This window comes from Rhinatrema bivittatum, chromosome 10 (genome assembly GCF_901001135.1).
Source record: "Rhinatrema bivittatum chromosome 10, aRhiBiv1.1, whole genome shotgun sequence".
In the NCBI taxonomy this organism is placed as follows: domain Eukaryota; kingdom Metazoa; phylum Chordata; class Amphibia; order Gymnophiona; family Rhinatrematidae; genus Rhinatrema; species Rhinatrema bivittatum.
The window spans coordinates 23,105,776-23,126,292 of record NC_042624.1 but is presented as its reverse complement, the minus strand read 5'-3'; the positions used below and the strand labels follow the sequence as shown (position 1 = coordinate 23,126,292).

Genomic DNA, 20,517 nt, shown 5'->3' with positions numbered 1-20,517 from the left:
AACAAGAAAAGAAAACTAACCTTGCTCATGCTATTTAACCAATGCATTTTCAGATTTCTGTGCAAAAGAATCTGGGACTTAAATCTTATTGAATCACTTGTTAAGTGGCATTTTAACATGCGTGTTAAATTTCTTTTTTCAAAGCTCAATATGTGTTGTCATTGGAATAAAATATGTGATTCCAGGATTGACCTATTAGCATCTACATATCCACAAATCCTGACTTTACTATAGCTCGCCATGGAGGACAATCAAACCTGTTTACAAAGGATCACAAATGATCCTCTCCTGCTAGTTTCTGTGCACACTAAACGGCCTTAATGTGCTCGCTGAGCTTTAATGCAAAGGCCCCAGAATGCTAAAACTTCTTTAGTGGTCATTGTAGGACACAAGCACTGTATTACATTTGCTACTTTAATAAAAAAGCAGCTTGGTTAAAAAAAGTAAGGTTATACATTTATGGATATCAGATACCTTCAAGAGATTGCTAGGTTTAGTATGAAAATGCATGTCTATCTTTGTCATACCTTGAAACGTAAGGTGCTCCTTTTCTCTTCCAGTACATGGTGGGTTTTCTGAATGGTTGGAATGGCGACCATGTAGTGTGACATGTGGTCAGGGAGTCCAAAAGAGGATCCGCCAGTGCAACAACCCGCTACCTGCTAATGGCGGGCGGCACTGCCAAGGGCCCGATGCAGAGACTCGCAGCTGTCAGAACAAGCCATGCCCAGGTAGTTAACTTTTCTCAAACTGATCTATTCTTAGCAGCTGTTACAAATCTGAGACCTTCTGTTGGTCTCTTGAGTACCCATCTCCCTGAAAATCTACAGTTTTGCATTTCAGAACTAATTGTTAGGACAAGGTGATAGCTTTATCTTGTGCATTGCATTATAATTGCACTTCTGCATAAATGGAAGCGTGACATTATCTTCCCTTCCTCCTCCATCTTATCCAGTCAGGTACAAAAATGAAAAAAGAAGACAATGTCTTGTTTCCATATGTTTAGTCTAAGCGATGTGGCCATTTCTACCCAAGAAATAATTTAAAAAATGTTCACTGCCCATTGGAAAAACACAAAATGTTTCATTTCAAGAGTCCACCTTCAAACATGTTGCACATTTCTCCAAACAAGCAGATTGTGATAAATTGCAGGAAGACCTTGTGAGACTGGAAAATTGGGCATCAAAATGGCAGATGAAATTTAATGTGGATAAGTGTAAGGTGATGCATATAGGGAAAAATAACCCATGCTATAATTATACAATGTTGGGTTCCATATTAGAAGCTACAACCCAAGAAAGAGATCTAGGTGTCATAGTGGATAACAAATTGAAATTGTCAGTTCAGTGTGCTGCGGCAGTCAAAAAAGCAAACAATGTTGGAAATTATTAGGAAGGGAATGGTGAATAAAACGGAAAATATCATAATGCCTCTGTATCGCTCCATGGTGAGACCGCACCTTGAATACTGTGTACAATTCTGGTCGCCGCATCTCAAAAAAGATATAATTGTGATGGAGAAGGTACAGAGAAGGGCTACCAAAATGATAAGGGGAATGGAACAGCTCCCCTATGAGGAAAGACTAAAGAGGTTAGGACTTTTCAGCTTGGAGAAGAGACGGCTGAGGGGGGATATGATAGAGATGTTTAAAATCATGAGAGGTCTAGAACGAGTAGATGTGAATCGGTTATTTACTCTTTCAGATAATAGACTAGGGGACACTCCATGAAGTTAGCATGGGGCACATTTAAAACTAATCGGAGAAAGTTCTTTTTTACTCAACGCACAATTAAACTCTGGAATTTGTTGCCAGAGGATGTGGTTAGTGCAGTTAGTATAGCTGTGTTTAAAAAAGGATTGGAGAGTTCTTGGAGGAGAAGTCCATTACCTGCTACTAATTATGTTGACTTAGAAAATAGCCACTGCTATTACTAGCAACATGGAATAGACTTAGTTTTTGGGTACTTGCCAGGTTCTTATGGCCTGGATTGGCCACTGTTGGAAACAGGATGCTGGGCTTGATGGACCCTTGGTCTGACCCAGTATGGCATATTCTTATGTTCTTATGTTCTTAACAGCACATCCCATGAATAGTTTAGAAGAGATGTCTATAGACTCATTCACTTATTCCATATAGTGAGCAGGTTTATTAAGTGTCAACATGTAAATGTGATTTTTCATGACTAAACTGAGGCAAAGATGCTAGTATGCTATTTCTGTTTTGTTTTTTCAAAATATATTAGGGAAAGCTATTCATTATGAACAGTATAAAATAAAAGGCATCACAGAAAAAACCTGAGAAATAAGAGTTAAGAGGTAGTTTACTATTTGTAATATAAGTAAAATTGACAAGCTTTAACTAAATATTTTCTTTGTTTGTAAAAATAAAAAAAAAAATGCATTAGGTGGGAATAGGGAGGTTCAGGGTTATAAAGGCCCTCACTAGGGGTCAGTGGTCAATCCCAGATATGAAGACAAGAGAAGTAGAGATTTGTGAGTTATAGAGATGGAATTTTGCCTAATCATGAAGGGAATATATATAGAACCTAATTCAAAAATGACTTTTTTTCCATAATTCTGTATTGAAGAGCGCTCATAGACTTGAAAAAGTACTGGAATATTTAAATTATTCCTTTGCACAGCTTACCCACAAATGTCCATATACGAGTACTGTGTAAAGCTGTTTTCCTTTAGGTCTAGAGTAGCCAAATGCCTTTCATAAATCAGGATGATAAGCCTTAAAGAAATAAAGCAACCAATTTAAGGCTATGCAAAGTCGCTGGCATAGCTTGAGGTTATACTCTCGAGTGTTCCTGACTCCTAGTCCATTGCCTGGACCTGTACATCTCACCTTGCTCCATTTTGAGCACATTTGTCATACTAGTTGTAGGATGCTTAAGAGTTAATATTGCAAGTCATCAGAAAATGTTTTTGTCTCCGTATAGTGGATGGTAACTGGTCAGAGTGGAGTGCTTGGGAAGAATGTTCCAGAACCTGTGGTCAGGGTAACAGAACCCGAACCCGAACTTGTAGTAACCCATCGGCACAATATGGTGGAAGAGCATGTGACGGAAATGCTGTGGAAGTTGTGATGTGCAGCGTTAGACCGTGTCCAGGTAACGGCAGGAATCTGGTGCCCCTGCTTCCCCCAGAGCACATACACTGTAAATCTCACTCAGCTGAAGGACAGGAATGCCATTTGCAAGGATATGATGCTTGGTCCATGAACCTGGCAGAAGTGTTTTGGTGGTTCCACTTTTGTGGTCCAGTAAGGTAGGATGTATATACAAAAAGAAAAGAATTAGCATATCTCCCTGTAAAACCCCTGGTCAACTTGTAGAGCTCCCAAGAAGCCAAGTCTCAAAGCTTCATGGCCTTCTTTAGTTCATTTACTTTGTGAACAGTATGTAATTGATTGTAGTTAGACTTAAAAGTTCTAATTTTTTAGAACATTGTAAATCCAGTTACAGGAATACCTCTACAGTCAAGCATTCAGCTGGATTAACTGCACATACCCAGGTCCTTGACCTGCCTTAAATTAGAATAGGGCACCCAAGCTGAGTAATCAAGGCTTGCATTGTGCAACATTTAAAATGAATAAGTTTCTTCTTGTTGGCTTACTAAACTGGTGCAGACACAGCATTGGATACCTAACCCATTAAAGAAAAATTCTATTGCGATATGCCTATATATATATCTCTTGTATGTATGTATGGATGTATATAATATTACAACAGGCATTCCTGAGTAAACTAGAGGTGTGGGTGTGCTTCGTTTCAACACCGCAATAACACGTGCACAAGTCTCCTGCTGAATATATTCAGATAAAGTTATGAAGGTTAAAACTGAGGCATTTCCAACAGACATGAGCGCACAACTTTACCCAGTTAGCACTGAGTATGTGTGCAGGGACAGTAACTTTAAAACAAGCACATGGATGCTTGAATGCTCGCAAGAGTGCACATACACAGGAATTTTAAATCGGGTGCTCAATTGCTCACACAAAATTTAAATTCATCCATGTCGCATATGTGTGCCCCTAATTTTAAGTGGCTACACGAACGAGCCTAGTTCATGTATCTTCCTTCGGACTTTGTCGACTTTAGCACACGCAGGCAAGTGGATTTTAAAACTTCATGTAGGACATTCCAAGTTTTACCAATTAGTCCACCAGTTTGCCCAGTCTGTCGTGAGGTCATCCAGGCCCCTCTGGTTCTTCAATGTGCACTCCCCCCAGTTTGCCCAGATTCCTCACCCAATTGTTGTAGACCTAAAAAGAGATTTCAACAGCCCGCCGCTGCGGGAGCCAGATTTAAACTACAGATTTATGCGGGTAAATGTGGGCCCCGCCTTAGAACGTGCCCCTGACACGCCCTGACTCCACCCCCTTTTTTCACGCGTTGGGTTGCTCATGCACATGCATATACTCACGCAATTGGGACGTTTTAAAAAAGGATTTTCTCGCACTCTGCCCAGATACTCGCATACATGAGCCTCTTAACATGAGAAGCCCTTAAAATCCACTCCTCACTGTGTAAAGTTAAACCCATCTTTGGAATGCCTCCATTGACTCCTCTTTTTGTGCAGGAAAATTTTGTGCATAGAAAAAAGTTGTGCGTTCAATAAGTAATGCAACATAAGTAATAATAATGTTATTTGTCTTGACACTCTGAGCATACAGCAAACCCAAGAATGGGCAGCCTGAAGGGCTACAGGCCTTACGTACATGTCACCCCCAAAAGACAAAACTACTAACCCAATGACTATATCACAACTGATGGGTTACCCAAGGCTGAGAGACTGTATTTATTGTGTCCGCTTCTATGACTCACCACCAAAATCATACCTCTATCCACACCATTTTCTTCGCAGGTTGAAATTTAAGCTTACACCCAGCTAACTGAACTTAACCACTTCTGCCGTGCAAGCGACAACAACAACGACAATAATAATAATAATAATAACATAACTATCAACAACCACAGCGAACAATGATTACAATGCTTGCCACGCTCACATTTTGGATGGATGGAAAAGGGGAAGGGTTGAAGGGGGGGGGAGGTGAGGGAAGTAAGAAATTGGGGATTGATTGATTGATTTCAGACTAGTTTACGGACCGGAAACTAAATGTCCAGTCCCTACTGCTATTATTAGAGTATGTTTAGCATGACTTAATTACTTGTTAATCTGATGTTAGTACTTTACGCCGCTTGTTTCATGTAACAATGTTCTTTACTTGTGTTTGTATATGCCAAACCCCAATAAAACACAGTTTCAAAAAAAAAAAAAAAGTTGTGCATTCGACTGGGTAAAATATTTAAAACTCATTTTTTGTGCACGTATCTTGAAAAGTTATATACACAAAAGCTTTTAAACTATCTCTCGCGCCCTCTATAGAGAGAGAGAGATATTTATTCGGGTGGCTTGGATGCTACCAGGATTAAAGCTAATATATATATGGGGAAAATGCATCAAACATCCACACTTTTTAATGTGCATGTTGGAAGAGAATGATTTTAATGTTTTAATGTCAACCTCTGCTCCTTTCCCTTGACAGTTCATGGCACTTGGGGTCCTTGGTCCTCATGGGGGTCTTGCAGCGAGACATGTGGGAAAGGAACACAGGCCAGACTAAGGCTATGCAATAATCCTCCCCCGTCGTTCAATGGATTGCATTGTGATGGTCCAGATACACAAATACAAGTTTGTAATGAGAAGAACTGTCCAGGTAAGAACAATCCAACTGAAAAGGGAAAAAACCAAAATGCAGACTTTACATACAGATGTGTTAATTGTATATTCTAGACCAGCGGTTCTCAACCGGTGTGTCACAACACACCAGTGTGTCACCAAGCACACGCAGGTGTGTCGCCACACTTCCCGGTCCCCCGCTGGCCCAGCTGCTCCCCCTATCTGAGCGAAATAGGTCCTTCGCCCGGGCTTAAAATGCTGATAGCCCGAGCCAGGATAGCTGGAGTCAGCGGCACCAGCATGGTCTCTTCTTCCTGCCCCCCCGCTCCCCCCCCCATGACCCAGAAGATGAAGTGGCGTGCAGCGGGTGCGCGTGCAGGAAGGGCATTCTATTGTGTGCAACATCAGCCCGAAGAAGAGAGGCGTGGCCTGAAGAAGAGCAGCACGGCTCGGAGAAAAACAAGGAGCAACATACATCAGCCCCCGCGGCCATTGGCACTCCTTTCTCCATGAGGGCTGAAAGTGAAGGAGGCTGCTTCTGCCACTAGTTCGAGGGGGGGGGGGGAGAGAGAGTGAGTGAATGAGCAAGCATTTGTGTTTGTGATCCTGTGTGTGTATGTGTGTGAGTGAGTGAGACATCATGTGTGTGAGGGATTGAGAGCCTGTATAGGTGAAAGAGAGTATGTGTGTGTGTGTGTGTGTGTGTGACTGAGAAACCTGAGTGTGAGAGAGAGAGCATGAATGCAAGTGTATGACTGAGAACTTGTATGTGTAACTTTGTGATTGAAAACCTGTTTTTCTTTATTTTTTATTTCTTTAGATTTTTATATTCTGCTTTTCACACTTTATTCAGCACTTCAAAGCGGATTACATTCAGGTACTGTAGGTATTTCCCTGTCCCGAGTGGACTTAAAAAGAGCTAGTGTGAGAGAGAGAGAGAGAGAGCTTGTGTGTGACAGAGAGAGGAGAAAGTTGCAAGCAAACTATCCCTCCTGCTAATTCAAAACAATCTCAGGGCACCTGGATATCAAACGTTCCCAGGTATGCAGAGCAAAATGTTTTTTATATCCTTATTATTTTTCATTATTGGGTCTTTGTATCTGCTGTTTTGAAATATTTTATTGGTATCTAGCAATTTTTGATACGAGTTTTTAATTATTGGATATTCCACTCATCAGCTGTTTTGAAATAATCTGTTCTTTTTGTTAGTATGCTTTTACTGCTATTGATTTTATATTTCTTGATTTCTTTTATGAGAACTGGTGATGTTTCGTTTTTTTCCTTTCTTGCACTGCATACAGAGACTCTGGCTTGTTGCAGTTTCCAATTCAGTTTTTGTCTGCAAGCTTCTAGTTATGGGTTTTGGTCTCTTTATTCTTTGTTAGGTGAGGGTCAGTACATGTGATTCAGGTGAGGTTCTCTGCTGGCGTGTAGTTTCTGTGTAGGGCTCTATAGCAGCCTGACTTGGTCTGTTTTCCTAATAGGAGATGTATTGATGCCTTAAGGCCTGGTGTAATATTTTCAGTGTTGCCTTTTCTTAGGTAAGGTGGTTACTGTTTAAGTGCTGGAAATTGGTGCTGTTTTGGTGTGGGATGTTTACTATTTATGCAATTTCTGTTCAGACAGAATATGTATCTTTCCCCTGTGTCATTCTTAACAATAAAAATAATATTGGACCTTTATTTTTTATTTCCGCTGTGGATTGTAATGAGCAGTGTGTCACACATGTGAGTGTGGTCTATCAGGTGTGTCACGATGGGAAAAAGGTTGAGAACTACTGTTCTAAAACCATGTTGGCTGAATTTTCTTTTTAAGGATAACTAGAATACCTTAAACCAGTGGGTCTCAAACCTGTCCTGGAGGACCCCCTATCCAGTCGGGTTTTCAGGATAACTACAATGAATATGCATGAGATAAATCTGCATGCATTGCCTCCAAAGCATGCAAATTTTATCTCATGCATATTCATTGTGGACATCCTGAAAACCTGATTGACTGGGGGTGTCCCGCAGGACAGGTTTGGGAACCTCTGCCTTAAACCATTTCAAGTTCTGTCATTCTTGCCATGAAAAGTAGGCACATACTAGAAGATGTCCTTAGATCTACAGTAAACATCACTCTGGTGTTACCCAGAATCCAAAGCCTTTTAAGAATAATTACTAAAATGTTACACTATAGGTGGTAGTCATGAATCTTCAAACCGCATACTAATTATTACAGGAAAATTGGTTCTTACCTGATAATTTTCATTCCTGAAGTACCACAGATCAGTCCAGACAAGTGGGTTTTGCATCCCTACCAGCAGATGGAAGCAGAGAACTAAAAACTTTTCAGGCACTGCTACATAACTGAGTGCCACCTGCAGTCCCTCAGTATTGACCTATACTCAAGCCAACTATAGAGTAACAACTCCTCAACAACCCCCTAAATGAGGGAGAATGTCAAACCCAAAAGTTGGAGCCCCCCAAACAGAAAAACCACAAATCAACCCAAGGGGCTAACCACAACCTGGCAAAATTCTTTAGGTTCTGTATATATATATTCTGACCGTTCTTCCCAGTAAGCATGCCAGAACATGGACTTGTAATGGTCTTGAGAACATTAAGGGGCTGGGTTTCCGGACTGATCTGTGGTACTTCAGGAATGAAAATTAGCATATATGAACCAATTTTCCTTTACTGTTCATACCCCAGAACAGTCCAGATAAGTGGGTTGTACCAAAGCACCCCTACACTGGGCAGGCCTGTGAAAGATCCCCCTCTAAACACACTTTCACCAAAGGTTGAACATCTAAACAGTAATGGCAAGATAAAGGGTGAAAAGAAGACCACATCACTGCTCTACAAATCTCCTGCGGTGACACTAATTTATACTCGGCCCACAATGCTGCCTGCACTCTAGCAGAGTGCACATGCAACCCCTCTGGAATTCTTCTCCCCTTACAAAGGTAGGCCAAAGCAATAGTTTCCTTCAGCCAACACACTATCGTGTCCTTGGAGGCCTTGCATCATTTCTGGCACCCCCGAACAATACAAACAAATGATCCAACCACTGAAAACTGTTTGTGACCTTTGCCTCCGGTGACTCAGCAGATCAATTTGGGGAAGGCAGGAGCTCCACAGTCTGATTCAGGTGAAACAAAACCACCTTAGATAGGAAAGAAGGTACCATGCGCAAAGACACCCCCTCATCCGAAATCTTCAAAAATGGTTCCCTACAGGACAAAGCCTGCAGCAACGAGATCCTTCTGAATGAAAAAATTGCCACCAAAAATACCACCTTCAGCTTGAGGTCCTTTAACGATGCCTTCCTCAATGGCTCAGAACGGAGGCCCATAAAGCACCCACGAGATCAAGTTTAAACTCTATACTGGACAAAATCTCTGCACCAGCGACTGCAGATGCTCGACCCCCCTTCAAAAACCTCACAACATCCAGATATGAGACCAACAGCCTTTTCCGGTTGTATACCTCTGAGTCACCCCAAGGCTACCACCTGAACCCACAAGGAATTGTAAACTAAACTCTTGAAAATCACAGGCTCAGAGTATCCTTTTTGTCGCCAGCGCTTGCTCTCAAAAGTTAAGTTGCAAGACAAAAGTGATCTGCTTGATCCAAGAAAATAGGACCTTGCCTTAACAGCCTTTGCAAATGAGCCAATCTCAGGCACCCATCAATTGTGTGGTGAACCAAATCCACGAACCACAGATGACAGCTTCTCCAGCACCCCCAGTACCACCTGGCCCGGATGCCTCTCGATGTACCTAAACGGTCGACCTATTAATGGTCATGGAGGGAACACGTATAGCAGGATCCTTGTCGGCCATGGAAGAACCCGAGCATCTATGCCCTTGGCTGCAAAGAAATTTGCTGCCTTGGCATTGCTCCTTGTCACCATCAGATCCAAACAGGGTACTGCCTCAATGAGACTGGATAAGGCTGAAGGCCTCCTTCAACAGCTCCCATTCTCCCGGGTCCAACTGTTACCTGCTGAGATAATCCACTTGCACATTGTCCACTCCTGTAACATGTGAAGTGGCTATCCCCTGCAAATGTTGCTCTGCAAGGCAAAAAAGTCATGGGCTCCTTGGGCAACCACGCAACTCTTCATTCCCCCTTATCAATTGATATAAACCACCGTTGTCGCATTGTCCGAAAACACTGACCATTTGACCTTGGACTTGTGGAAGCAATTCCACCAAATGCCCTGCACATTGCTCTCATTTCCAAGTGATCTCATTTCCAAGTGATTGATAGACCAGGATGCTTCCACTGGTGACCACAGACCTTATGCGAGCCATTCTTGACAGATCGCCTCCCAACCCTTGAGGTTATCGTCCTTGAACCCTGCAACCCAGTCCAGAACCTCCAGGCCCATACCTTTCTCCAAATTGGGCTGACACAGCCACCATGAGAGACTGGACCTGGAAGTATCCTGCAGCGGTAAAGCCCAATGAAACTCCTCTGACAACGGTTTCCAGTGTGATAGTAATGTCTCCTGTAGAGGGCACATGTGGGCAAAAGCCCATGGCACCAAATTCAACGTAGATGCCATTGATCCCAGGACCTAAAGATAATCCCAAGTCCTGGTAACTGGCATCTGCAAAATCCCCACCACCTGGGATTGTAGCTTCTGAATCCTCTGAGGTGAGAAACCCTCAGCCGAGCTATCGAACTTTGTCCCCAAGTATTCCAGCATCTGGGTAGGGCTCAGGTGACTCTTTACCAAATTCACCACCCAGATCAAGGACCGCAACATATCTATCACTGTGCACACAAATTACTGGCATACCTCCTACGATTTCCCTTGGATAAACTAGTCATCTGGATAAGTATGAACTATGATCCCCTCCCTGCGGAGAGCTGCTGCCACCACCATCATCTTTGTGAATGTGCGAGGTGCAGTCACCAACCAAACGGGAGGGCCTGAAACTGGAAACGTTACCCCAGAACCATAACATGAAAAAACTTTTGATGTTCTTCCGGAATGGGTATGTGTAGATAGGCTTCCATCAAGTCCAATGAAGACTGACAAACTCCATGAGGCAAACTGCCGCTATCACCATCTGCAATGTTTCCATATGGAAAAACAGGGAACTCACAGTATCACACTTCACCTTTTGCAGATCAAGGATGGGATGAAAGGCTCCTTCCTTTTTTGGCACAAGAGAAAATCGAGTACTTCCCGCAACCGTGGACTCTGGCTGCTACCAGTACTATCATGCCAGCAACTAAAGGCGACACAACATATCCTGAATCACCACTTGCTTGCCTCGGACACTGCAATGAGACACCTCAAAAGCTTCTGTGATGGGGCAAAAAAAAAAAAATCTAAAGCATAGCTGACCTTTATTACCTCTAGGACCTATTGGTCCGAGGTAATCCTGGTCCACTCTTTGTAAAACTATGATAGACAGCCTTCCACTGCCATTTCAAGACAGTGGACCAGCCTGGCTTCAATTGAAACCTTCCCACCGCTGGACCCCTGGTTGGAGCCCTCTCAGGGAAGTCTACTGGCACCTTGAAAGGTCTGCTGCCTACCAGAACCCTGGTTCTGCCCTGAAGACAGAGCAGAACCCTTATTGAAACAAAAAACGCCGCAACTCCTGAAACCTAGGGCAAGGCGGAAAAGGTTTCCTGACTGTCATCTTATCCTCTGGCAGCTTATTCCCTTTAGACTCCTCCAAAACCTTCAATTGTTTCAAGCCCTCCTCGGACAACAATTTTCCTTTCTTTAAAGGGAAGACTACAGAACTGAGACTTGGACCACATATCAGCTGACCAATTCTGCAACCACAGCAGACGTCTCACAGCTCACGTCATAAAGCGTGTCAGCCTCATATACAATCCTGGCCGCCACTTGAATTGCCTGGCTATTAACACCAACGTCTGCTGAAGATCTCCTGAGACTTCTGGTCCCAGCATAAATAGGCCCTCTGTATCAGACTTCCACAGATCGCTGCTCACAGGCTCAGCGCCAAGACTTCAAACATCCTCTCCCGATGAATCTCTAACTTATAGTCTTTGAGTCTTGTGCATCCTTTAACACTGCCAAACCCGTAGCCAGAATGGTCAACTTGTTAGTGACCACCGAGACCGAAGCATGCACCTTCAGCAATACCAGTAGCTGCAGGATATCCTCCATGAGGGGATACAATTTTACTTTGGCTCTAGCCACCTTGGGGATCACCTCTGGGAAGTCTCATTCGTGGTTCATGAGCTTCTTGAATCTTTTAGGGAGAGGAAAGGCTTTCAGTGGGCCCCAGAGTCCAAACAATATTGGTTCCACACCTTCATTGTCTAACCTCTCCTGGACCATCTTAATAACCCAGTTCCTTCCGAACATGGGAAATAAGGGGCTTCAACTCCTCCTTACGGAACAGACGAACCACCTGTGGATCATCTCCCTCCGTTATTGGGACCAGCCTGATCGACATCTGCTGGTTCATTCTGATCCATCCCTGGACCAACCCCATGACCATCTTCTGGGTCATTCAGGTCCGAATAATCTGAGCTGCCAGGGTCCTCAGGATGGTCCAGGCCCAGCTGGCAAAGGTGGTTCCCTGACCCCCCGGCCAAGGAGCCCCTCGGCCTCTTTGCAGCAGGAGAGACAGCTGGCAAAATGCCCTTTTATAGCCAGTGCTTTTCCTGGTTAAAAAGGCCTTATGCATAAGCAGGCCTTGTCATCCTCTCCCCTGTCCGGCCCAGAGCTCACATCTCCTCCCCCTTCTTCCCAATGGGATCACCAGAGACAACAGGGGAGGGGAGTCCCTGGGCTCTCGGGAGTCCGACACCTGAGCTGTAGCCCTTCTCCTGCCTGAATGGCTATTTAGGCTCCCAGTATTGATCCTGACAGGGCCTTGGAAACCTGTGGCTCTCCTACCAGCCTCGTTCTTCCCGGAGGGCCCCTCCCCTCCAGAAATGAATTGCGGCATAGTGCCACTGCTTTCAGCTATCCCCAAGCCATGCCGGCCCGACAAGCTTTTCTGCACTAGGAAACCGCTGTTGGCACCATCTTGTCTCCACGTGGCCAGGCCTGCTGCAGAGGAACAGAAACCACGTGATTGCAGTGCGTGGGAGAGGAGGGAACACTGCCCAATGCAGCCTCCGGCTCCCCAAGCAGCCCGAAGCTTTCCCATGCTGGGAAATCACTGTTAGAGCCATCTTGTCTCCACACAGCCAGGCCTGCTGCAGAGGCACAGAAGCCGCATCATCACAGCACATGGGAGAGGAGGGGAACACGGCCCAACGCAGCCTCCAGCTCCCTGAGCAGCCCTAAAGCCACAGAGGAGCTACACTGCTCCCTTTCCCCAGCTCGGGCCTACCCTGATGATCAAACCAGAAACAGCCCGAGCGATTGGTGCTGAAAGAAAAATGTAACACTTTTTTTTTTTTTCCTTTAAAGAAACAGGAGCCACAGCAAGGAAGAAATTCAAGCAAAAAAAAGAAAACTTCCCTGCTGCTGGCGACAACTCTGGGAAGGAGCCTTCAGGGGATAAGAGGGAACCAGGACCCCCGGCTCTGCTGTGAGCTAAAGCTGATCAGGGATTACCACCCCCCCCCCCCCCCCTGCTCGCCCAGCTCATCCTGAGGGATGGCCCACAAAGGAACCTAACACCTCAGTGAGCATCTTGTACCTTCTCTACTTCTGTCCCTTCTTTCTTTTTTTCTTAAGTGCAGGAGATGCACCCTGCCATCTGCTGGAGACAGAGAAATACTGAGGGATTGCAGATGGCACTCTCGTTTATGTAGCAGTGCCCCAAAGCTTTTAGTTCTCTGTCTCCATCTGCTGGTAGGGATGCAAAACCCACTTGTCTGGACTGATCTGGGGTACGAACAGGAAATGGAAGATTGTGGTCTACAAGATTTCCAAATAAATATATATTGTTACATTTAATAAAGATTGTAGAAAGGAAATACCTTGTCAGCCTATAAAAAATACTTAGTTAAAAGACAAGCAAGGAAAGATTGGGCTGCTGGCTCCGCGATTACTCTGTACCGTGATGCAGAAGAACTGGGTTATTCCCAAGTTAGGTTTCTGCTTCCTGCGCCAACCAGGAGACAACCTTCACAGCTTCTGGGTGCATGAAACTTTGGCCGTGACATCCAACCTGGATGTGGAATATCAAATATCTGCAGACAATATCCAGTTTTTCATACCTATCAGAGGGACCTATAGCGAAGCTTTACAAAAAGTTTCTACATGCTTGATCCATTTGAAACAATGGTCAAAGTCAAATAAACTTGTTTTAAAAGTGTCAAAAATTGAGATTTGGTATCTTGCAAGATACCCTCAAACTATCCCAGAGAAAATAATTGTTGATGGATTTTTGATTAACATCAGGGAAGAAGTAAAAAATTTGGGCTTTATTGAGGATTCCAGGTTGTCACTTTGCCCACAGATTTAAAAAGTAGTACAATCCTCCTCCTTCAAGTTGCATATGCTCAGGAGAATTCAGCCCTGTTTAAATGATTTTGTCCTAAAAATTAATCCACTCTTTCACTGAATCTGCTATAGATTATTCAGTTCTCTTTACCTGGGTCTCCCAAAAAATACCATGAGAGCTTTACAATACGTACAAAACTCAGCCATGGGAATATTAGAATGACTTCCGATCCATAGCCACCTCACTCCCTATTTGATAAAACACCATTGGCTCCCATGTGGAGTGGTGGGTAAAGTTCAGGATGCTTGTGAATAGTATACAAGGGTTTGAAAGGCATAGCATCTCATGATATAAATGCTGCCCTTAAGCTGTACTGCCCAGCTAGGGTCCTTTTTTCTGGATCTCAACTAAATTTAAACATCCGTTCTTTCAAGGTTGTACGCTTAGAAGAGTCTAGAGATCATTTATTTTATGTTCAAGGGCCCACTCTATGGAATGCACTAGCACAACAATTAAAAAATGAAGTAGTGCTGACATCATTTAGAAATATGCAAAAAGCATTTTTGTTTGCACAAGCCTACAATCTATAAACCAAGGATTGCTGTTCTGAATGAAGTATTGACTAATCTGTTATTTTACGTTTTTTGTGTTTTTATTGTTTTATTGTGTTAATTTATTTCTATTAGTTTGTGTATTTACTGCTATTTCTGAATTGTGAATATTCTTTGTAACTCACCTAGGATTGTTGATAACTGATGTATTTTTTTCTTTTTTTAGCTTTTTTTTTTGTTTGTTTTATTCTTATATGAATCTGTTGTAATCCGCCTGGCATGATATGTTCATCATAGGCAGAATATAACTGTTTTAAAATAATAAAGAAAGAACTATAAATAAAGAAATAGCCGTAACATCTAGAGGGCTGACCGGACCCCTCCTAGCGGGTTCTGGAGGTCAGTCCTGTGGCCCCTGCAGTGTCTGGGCTGAATTGGAAGGGGGTTCTAAAACCAAGGAGAAAAATCCCCGGGAAAACTTATGACCCCAAACCTCAGAAGAGGCTGCTTCTGATTGAGCTGGAAGCTTGAAGAAAGGAACAAAAGGAAACTCCTGGGTAAAAAAAACAAACAAACCAAGAATGTGGTTGGGAAGAATGGATATCCTTCTCAGTCTAAACTTTTGCAGCTAAAGGACCTTTATAGACCAAAAAACCTTTATCTTTAAATAGTAATGTAATAAGTTTCCTGTTGACTCTTCTCCTTTACCTGTGACATTCTGATCAATTTTATTCATTAAGATTGTTTGATGTTCCTGTTTCTGGTAAAAGAGTTCATTTCTGATTTGAAGGACCGCACTTAATATCTCTGCTACATTTAACCAAAAACCAAATAGCAAGTTGTGTCTTTCTGTGTTGACAAGTGGATGGAAGATGGGCTGGCTGGGGCAGCTGGACTGCCTGCAGCGTGTCCTGCGGAGGAGGCACCAGGCAGAGGACAAGGGAATGCGCCAATCCTGCCCCGCACTTCGGCGGTCACAGATGTGAAGGCAACGACTTGCAGACTGATTTCTGCAACAGCGACCTATGCCCTGGTAAGCAACACACAGTTTACCTTCTTGCACTCCCCATGCCTTTGAACGGTCTGGAAGCTTCTCTTGCCGCTTGCTAAAAGGTTTTCTATCGTGAATCCTTTTGCGTGCACAGAGAGCCCCATTACTCTATTTTGAACTGCCCATGGTATGCCCAGAAATCTTAAATAAGGTGGGACCTTTCCATTAGGCCATCCTAATGAATTTGTGGTTACATTTTCAGAGTTGTCCCCTCTTCAATGGGTGTGCGCTGGCCTTTATTTTCAGGTATTTAATTGAACAAATGGCTCCCTCTTTTACTTCAGTCATAAAAACTTTGGACTTTATAGCAGTTCAGCTGTAAGGGGAAGAAAATTAAGATGAGTATCCCCAGGATTAAAGGATTGATTCTTCCTCTCCACTCTGAGCTACAGATGTTCCAGTCTGATCCTGATCTGGGCAGGCCGAGCAAGGTCTTCTATTTAGTAAAAATATGTGGTACCTTACCTTCAAATCTCATCTCCTAGACATGGAACTAAGGGACCTTATCAAGCTCGGAGAAACATCTTGTGGAGGAAGAGAACGGATCCAGCCCCTTGTGTGTATTAATCCATTCCCACCAAGGTTTCCAGACGCAGTGTTCAGTCACATCCACTCTTCCATGAGTCACTTATGTTCAGGGCTTTTGACCATGTACTTAACAGATACAATTAGTACCACTCTCCATAAATGCTGTTACTATTAATGTTGCAGTTCATGGTAACTGGGGCCCATGGAGTAGCTGGGGAACATGCAGTCGAACATGTAATGGTGGCCAGATGCGGCGGCATCGTACCTGTGACAACCCTCGTCCTGCCAGTGGTGGAAGAGCGTGTGCTGGTGCAGACACGCAGATACAGAGGTGCAATGCTGACATCTGCCCCGGTGAGATTTTTACGGAGATGTTTCTTACTATTTCTATAGCATTGGCTATTCGTGCTAAAGATAGTACGCTAGCATGTGAGAGGGCAGGGCCAGAAAGCTCATCGTGCTTAACCACTCCCACTACTGAGCCTGTATAAACCAGGCCCCGATTGTTCTGATCCTTATCAGAACTGAATGCAGGCATTATACTGACACATGCAAAGTGGAGTCAGAGAAAAACATTAAAATGTGTATTAAAGGGAGGAAAATAGAAGGGAAAAATATTGGGGAAAAGAAGACTTGGAATCCATGGAGCCAAGAAGTAGGCGAGTTGATATTTTGAGCCATCTATCATCTTTGCTTTTAGACAGGCTGAACTCAAAACAAATACGTGCAGAACAAAATCAAAGAGAGGAAGGTCTGGGGGATGGGTTTCCTGTCCAGTTGTACAACCTGTGGAGTTTATTCACACACACACTGCAGTTCTGTCTGTGCTGAACTCCACCCATCGCTTTGAATTAGTCAGTAGTGCTTTGGATTCTGATTATTTGGGACTGGAAATCTTGAGCTATGTCTCCCATAAACACGTACGGAGAGAAGTTTTGCAATGCTGGGAACGTTTCGCTTGCGGGATGTTTGAATAGTCTGGAACTGTGCTATAGCTCAGCGGGTGGAGTTGGGCCTGCCAGAAACAGTGTGGGGGGGCCATGGCATTAAATTGAACAGGGGTCCTTGTTTCTCATCCTTATCGTGTGTTTGGTGGTCACACATGACTCCTTCCCCTCTGACACATGGATCCAAGCACAGCAAGGGGTCGGAAGGATGGTTTGGTGCTCTTGGCTTTGTCGCTTGTAGCAGCCCTTGGCATAGCTGAACTCTTGCACTTAGAATACAAAATCATAATTGTTTTACTTTTCAAATTTCACCATCTCTGCTCAAAATCTTTCTGGCATCTCTCTCTCTCTGCAAATATTGTGCCTATGGAGAGAAATATAGATAGATGGATAGATATCAAGGCTTCTGAGCCTTTTTAAACAGAAATGAAAACCTTCTAATTGTAGACTCTCAGATGAGAGGGCCTGGCCAGGATTAATTTCCTTGGCCAGTCATCAGCTTTATAGCCATATATGTATTCCTAAAATGTATGATAAAAATCATTATGATGAAATAGCCATATATAGGACTGATGTACTAAATGTAAAACATTTTCTAATAGTGGAATGTATGTTCATTTTTTGTATTAATGTTTGCTTTGTATTGTAAAAACAACATGTGCAAGATGGTTCTAAATCAAACAGTATTGCATCCTTCTTTCTCTCTGCCATGGTCCGTATGAACTGCTTGGCTACTGCTTAAAGAGACGTCACCAATAGGGAGCAATGCATTGCCTCAGAAACCTTTCTAGGCCTTTGCTGGCTTTTCCTGAGCTCAGGGCTTTGTATCCTTGCCCTCTTAACTTCTGATAGCTTTGGCATCAGGAAGGTGCTTTTTTTTTCATTCTGTAGCTCCAGGTATAATGTTATAGTCTTTCTCCTCACCATAGGCTGACTGAAACCTCTGCTCGTTTCTCCTCTTCCTCCCTGCCACCTCATTCTTTCCCCAGACAAGCGACATCGCATTACCTCCTCCAGCAATCTTATCTACTAGCCCAAACATTAGAGAGGTGCAGCGTTTTTTTTTTGTTTTGTTTTGTTTTATTTTCAATGTGCGCTAATCTTGAATTAGTGCACATTAATGCGAGTTAGTGCACACTAAAAACCAAACAAAACAAAAAAAAAAGGTACAAAATATTTATGGCTGCACACTCCTATCAAACATAGTCGTAGGAAGGCCTGTCAAAGAGATTGCATCTTGCTTTGGTGGGGCTTACGTAGATGGACTGGATTCTCAGAAGAGCAAAGAAAAGTAACAAATCATGGAAATCACCAAAAGGGGACATCAAGCTTTGTTATTCTATAGGTTGTAGTACAGTTGAAGCAGGTCATCAAGTCAGTACCTTAGCAGACAGGAGGAATGGCATCAGAACAAAGGTTCCCAAACCTGAATATGTATGAACTATGTTCGCAATCATTGGAGACCTAGTTTATGCAAATTTGTCTCATGCATATTCATTCTGAATATCCTAAAAATCCAATTGGCTGTGCAGTCAACAGGACAGGTTTGGGAAGTTCTACATTAGAAATAGGAATGATATTCTTTATTTTCTGTGTAGACTAATGATATTTTGAACATCATTCTTAGAAATAGCAGCAGGTAGTTATTCATCTGTAAGATGTTTGTATTAAAATCAATAAAAAAGGATATTAAAAAAAAAAGGAATGGCCAGGAATGATTAGAATGAGCTTTCCAAGGCAAAGCTTGAGAATGCCTCGTTGGGTGGAGTGATCTGATGCTTAGACAGGAGAAATCTTGGCACATGACTTCAGGCTTCTCTTAACCACTGTCTCTGTGTGTGATCAGGGGAAACTTACTTCTCTTCCTTTCTTACAGTTTACCCTACTAGAGTCAGGGAAGTGTGACATTAATATTGATCTTTCTCTTCCTTCCTATCCCCTTTTGGAAGATGTCATATAGGTGAGTTGCCGGAGAATTGCTATTGGGTTATTCATCACAGATGTAGCATTTCTGCATGAATCTCTTTCGCAGATTGTGTTGAGATCGTGTTTGAATGAATAATGCAACACGTATACAGTAGTATCTTACAAGCATAGCAGAATTATTGTTTTGGTAGTTTAACCCTTGGATGCATTGTCCTGAAGGCTTTTTTCTATTTTGTGTTTAGTGGGTGGGAACTGGGGCCCTTGGCAAGCTTGGAGTGAGTGCTCTGCGTCTTGTGGAGGAGGAGGAGAACAGACCCGATCACGTTCATGTAATAATCCAGCCCCATCTAATGGCGGTCGGCCTTGTCCAGGCGACTCCTCCCAGATATCCAGGTGCAATATTCAGGCATGTCCAGGTAAGCAGAACACAGGGTCACCACTTACTGTTTACAAACCTCCTGCTATGAGAAATATAAAATGTGAAAATAAAATGAAACAATATGATACATAATCCTTATTAAAATAAATCCTCCAATGATCTAGGCAAAATTATTTAAATGTAATGGTGTTTTGTCCTTACTAATAGAATCTAATTAAGAGCATTCCATAAATGGGGTGGTTCAGGAGAGTCCTTTGCCCATAGGCAGAAAGGAGTATAAATGGTGCTTCCATGAACCACTGGGAGAAGTTTAAGAGTTTTGCTTGGAGTTTGGAAGATCTTTGTATGTTGTCTTACTGGGAGCCAGGGAGGGTGGCAAGGAGCATGTCTTAGGGTTCCCGTTTTTGATCCTTAGAAGAGAAAGGGATCCCTTCTGCAGGGATTGACTCAAGACCTTCAGAGCACCAGATTTGTCATGGGCTAAGTCTGCCAGTCTGTGTCTACGTTGAGGAGACTGCAAGAAGGACTCTCTACCTTCTGTCCTGGGGATAAGCAAGAAAACGTTTTTGGGGAGAAAGTGTGGGGCATCCACTGAGTTGCGAGAAGCCTTAAGCAGCATAAGATCTTGAGATCTGTGAAAAAGCTGTAAGCTGGTTGAATTTTTTAATCTTTTAGACTGCTTCTGATTTTATTCTTCTATCTGCTGGAACTTTATTTTCCTCTGGATTTGGAACGTATCTTTTGGAGTCGGCTGCTTTATTTTTTGTGAACCTCTTAGTGGCCCTGCAGGTGCATTCCTGCCCCCCGATTCACAGAACCCGAGTCCTCCACCCTGTTGTGAGTAGTCCAGTGCTCCTCAGGAATGGGAAGTTTGGGGGATTCATTCAATTATGAATCTCTGAAATGCATCAGTTACGGGTCCAGATTTAAAAGAATTCTTATGTTTTAAATTTGAAAAGGGCAATTTTAGGGAAACCTGATTTTTGAAAGTGGAATCAAAACTCCTTATGAATTTAACTAAGGTCAAATGAGTAATCTTAAATATAAACAAGTCAGAG

At 43.1% G+C, this 20,517-nt stretch overlaps 1 protein-coding gene across 1 annotated transcript in view; it reads left to right on the top strand.

Moving 5' to 3' along the window:
• Nucleotides 1-20,517, top strand: part of HMCN1 (hemicentin 1) — a 688,208-nt gene that overhangs the window by 610,370 nt on the left and 57,321 nt on the right. Inside the window, 6 exon segments of the mRNA XM_029617466.1 lie at nucleotides 561-731; nucleotides 2,946-3,116; nucleotides 5,558-5,728; nucleotides 15,491-15,661; nucleotides 16,391-16,561; nucleotides 19,323-19,496. Coding sequence (XP_029473326.1) covers nucleotides 561-731; nucleotides 2,946-3,116; nucleotides 5,558-5,728; nucleotides 15,491-15,661; nucleotides 16,391-16,561; nucleotides 19,323-19,496 — 1,029 coding nt within the window.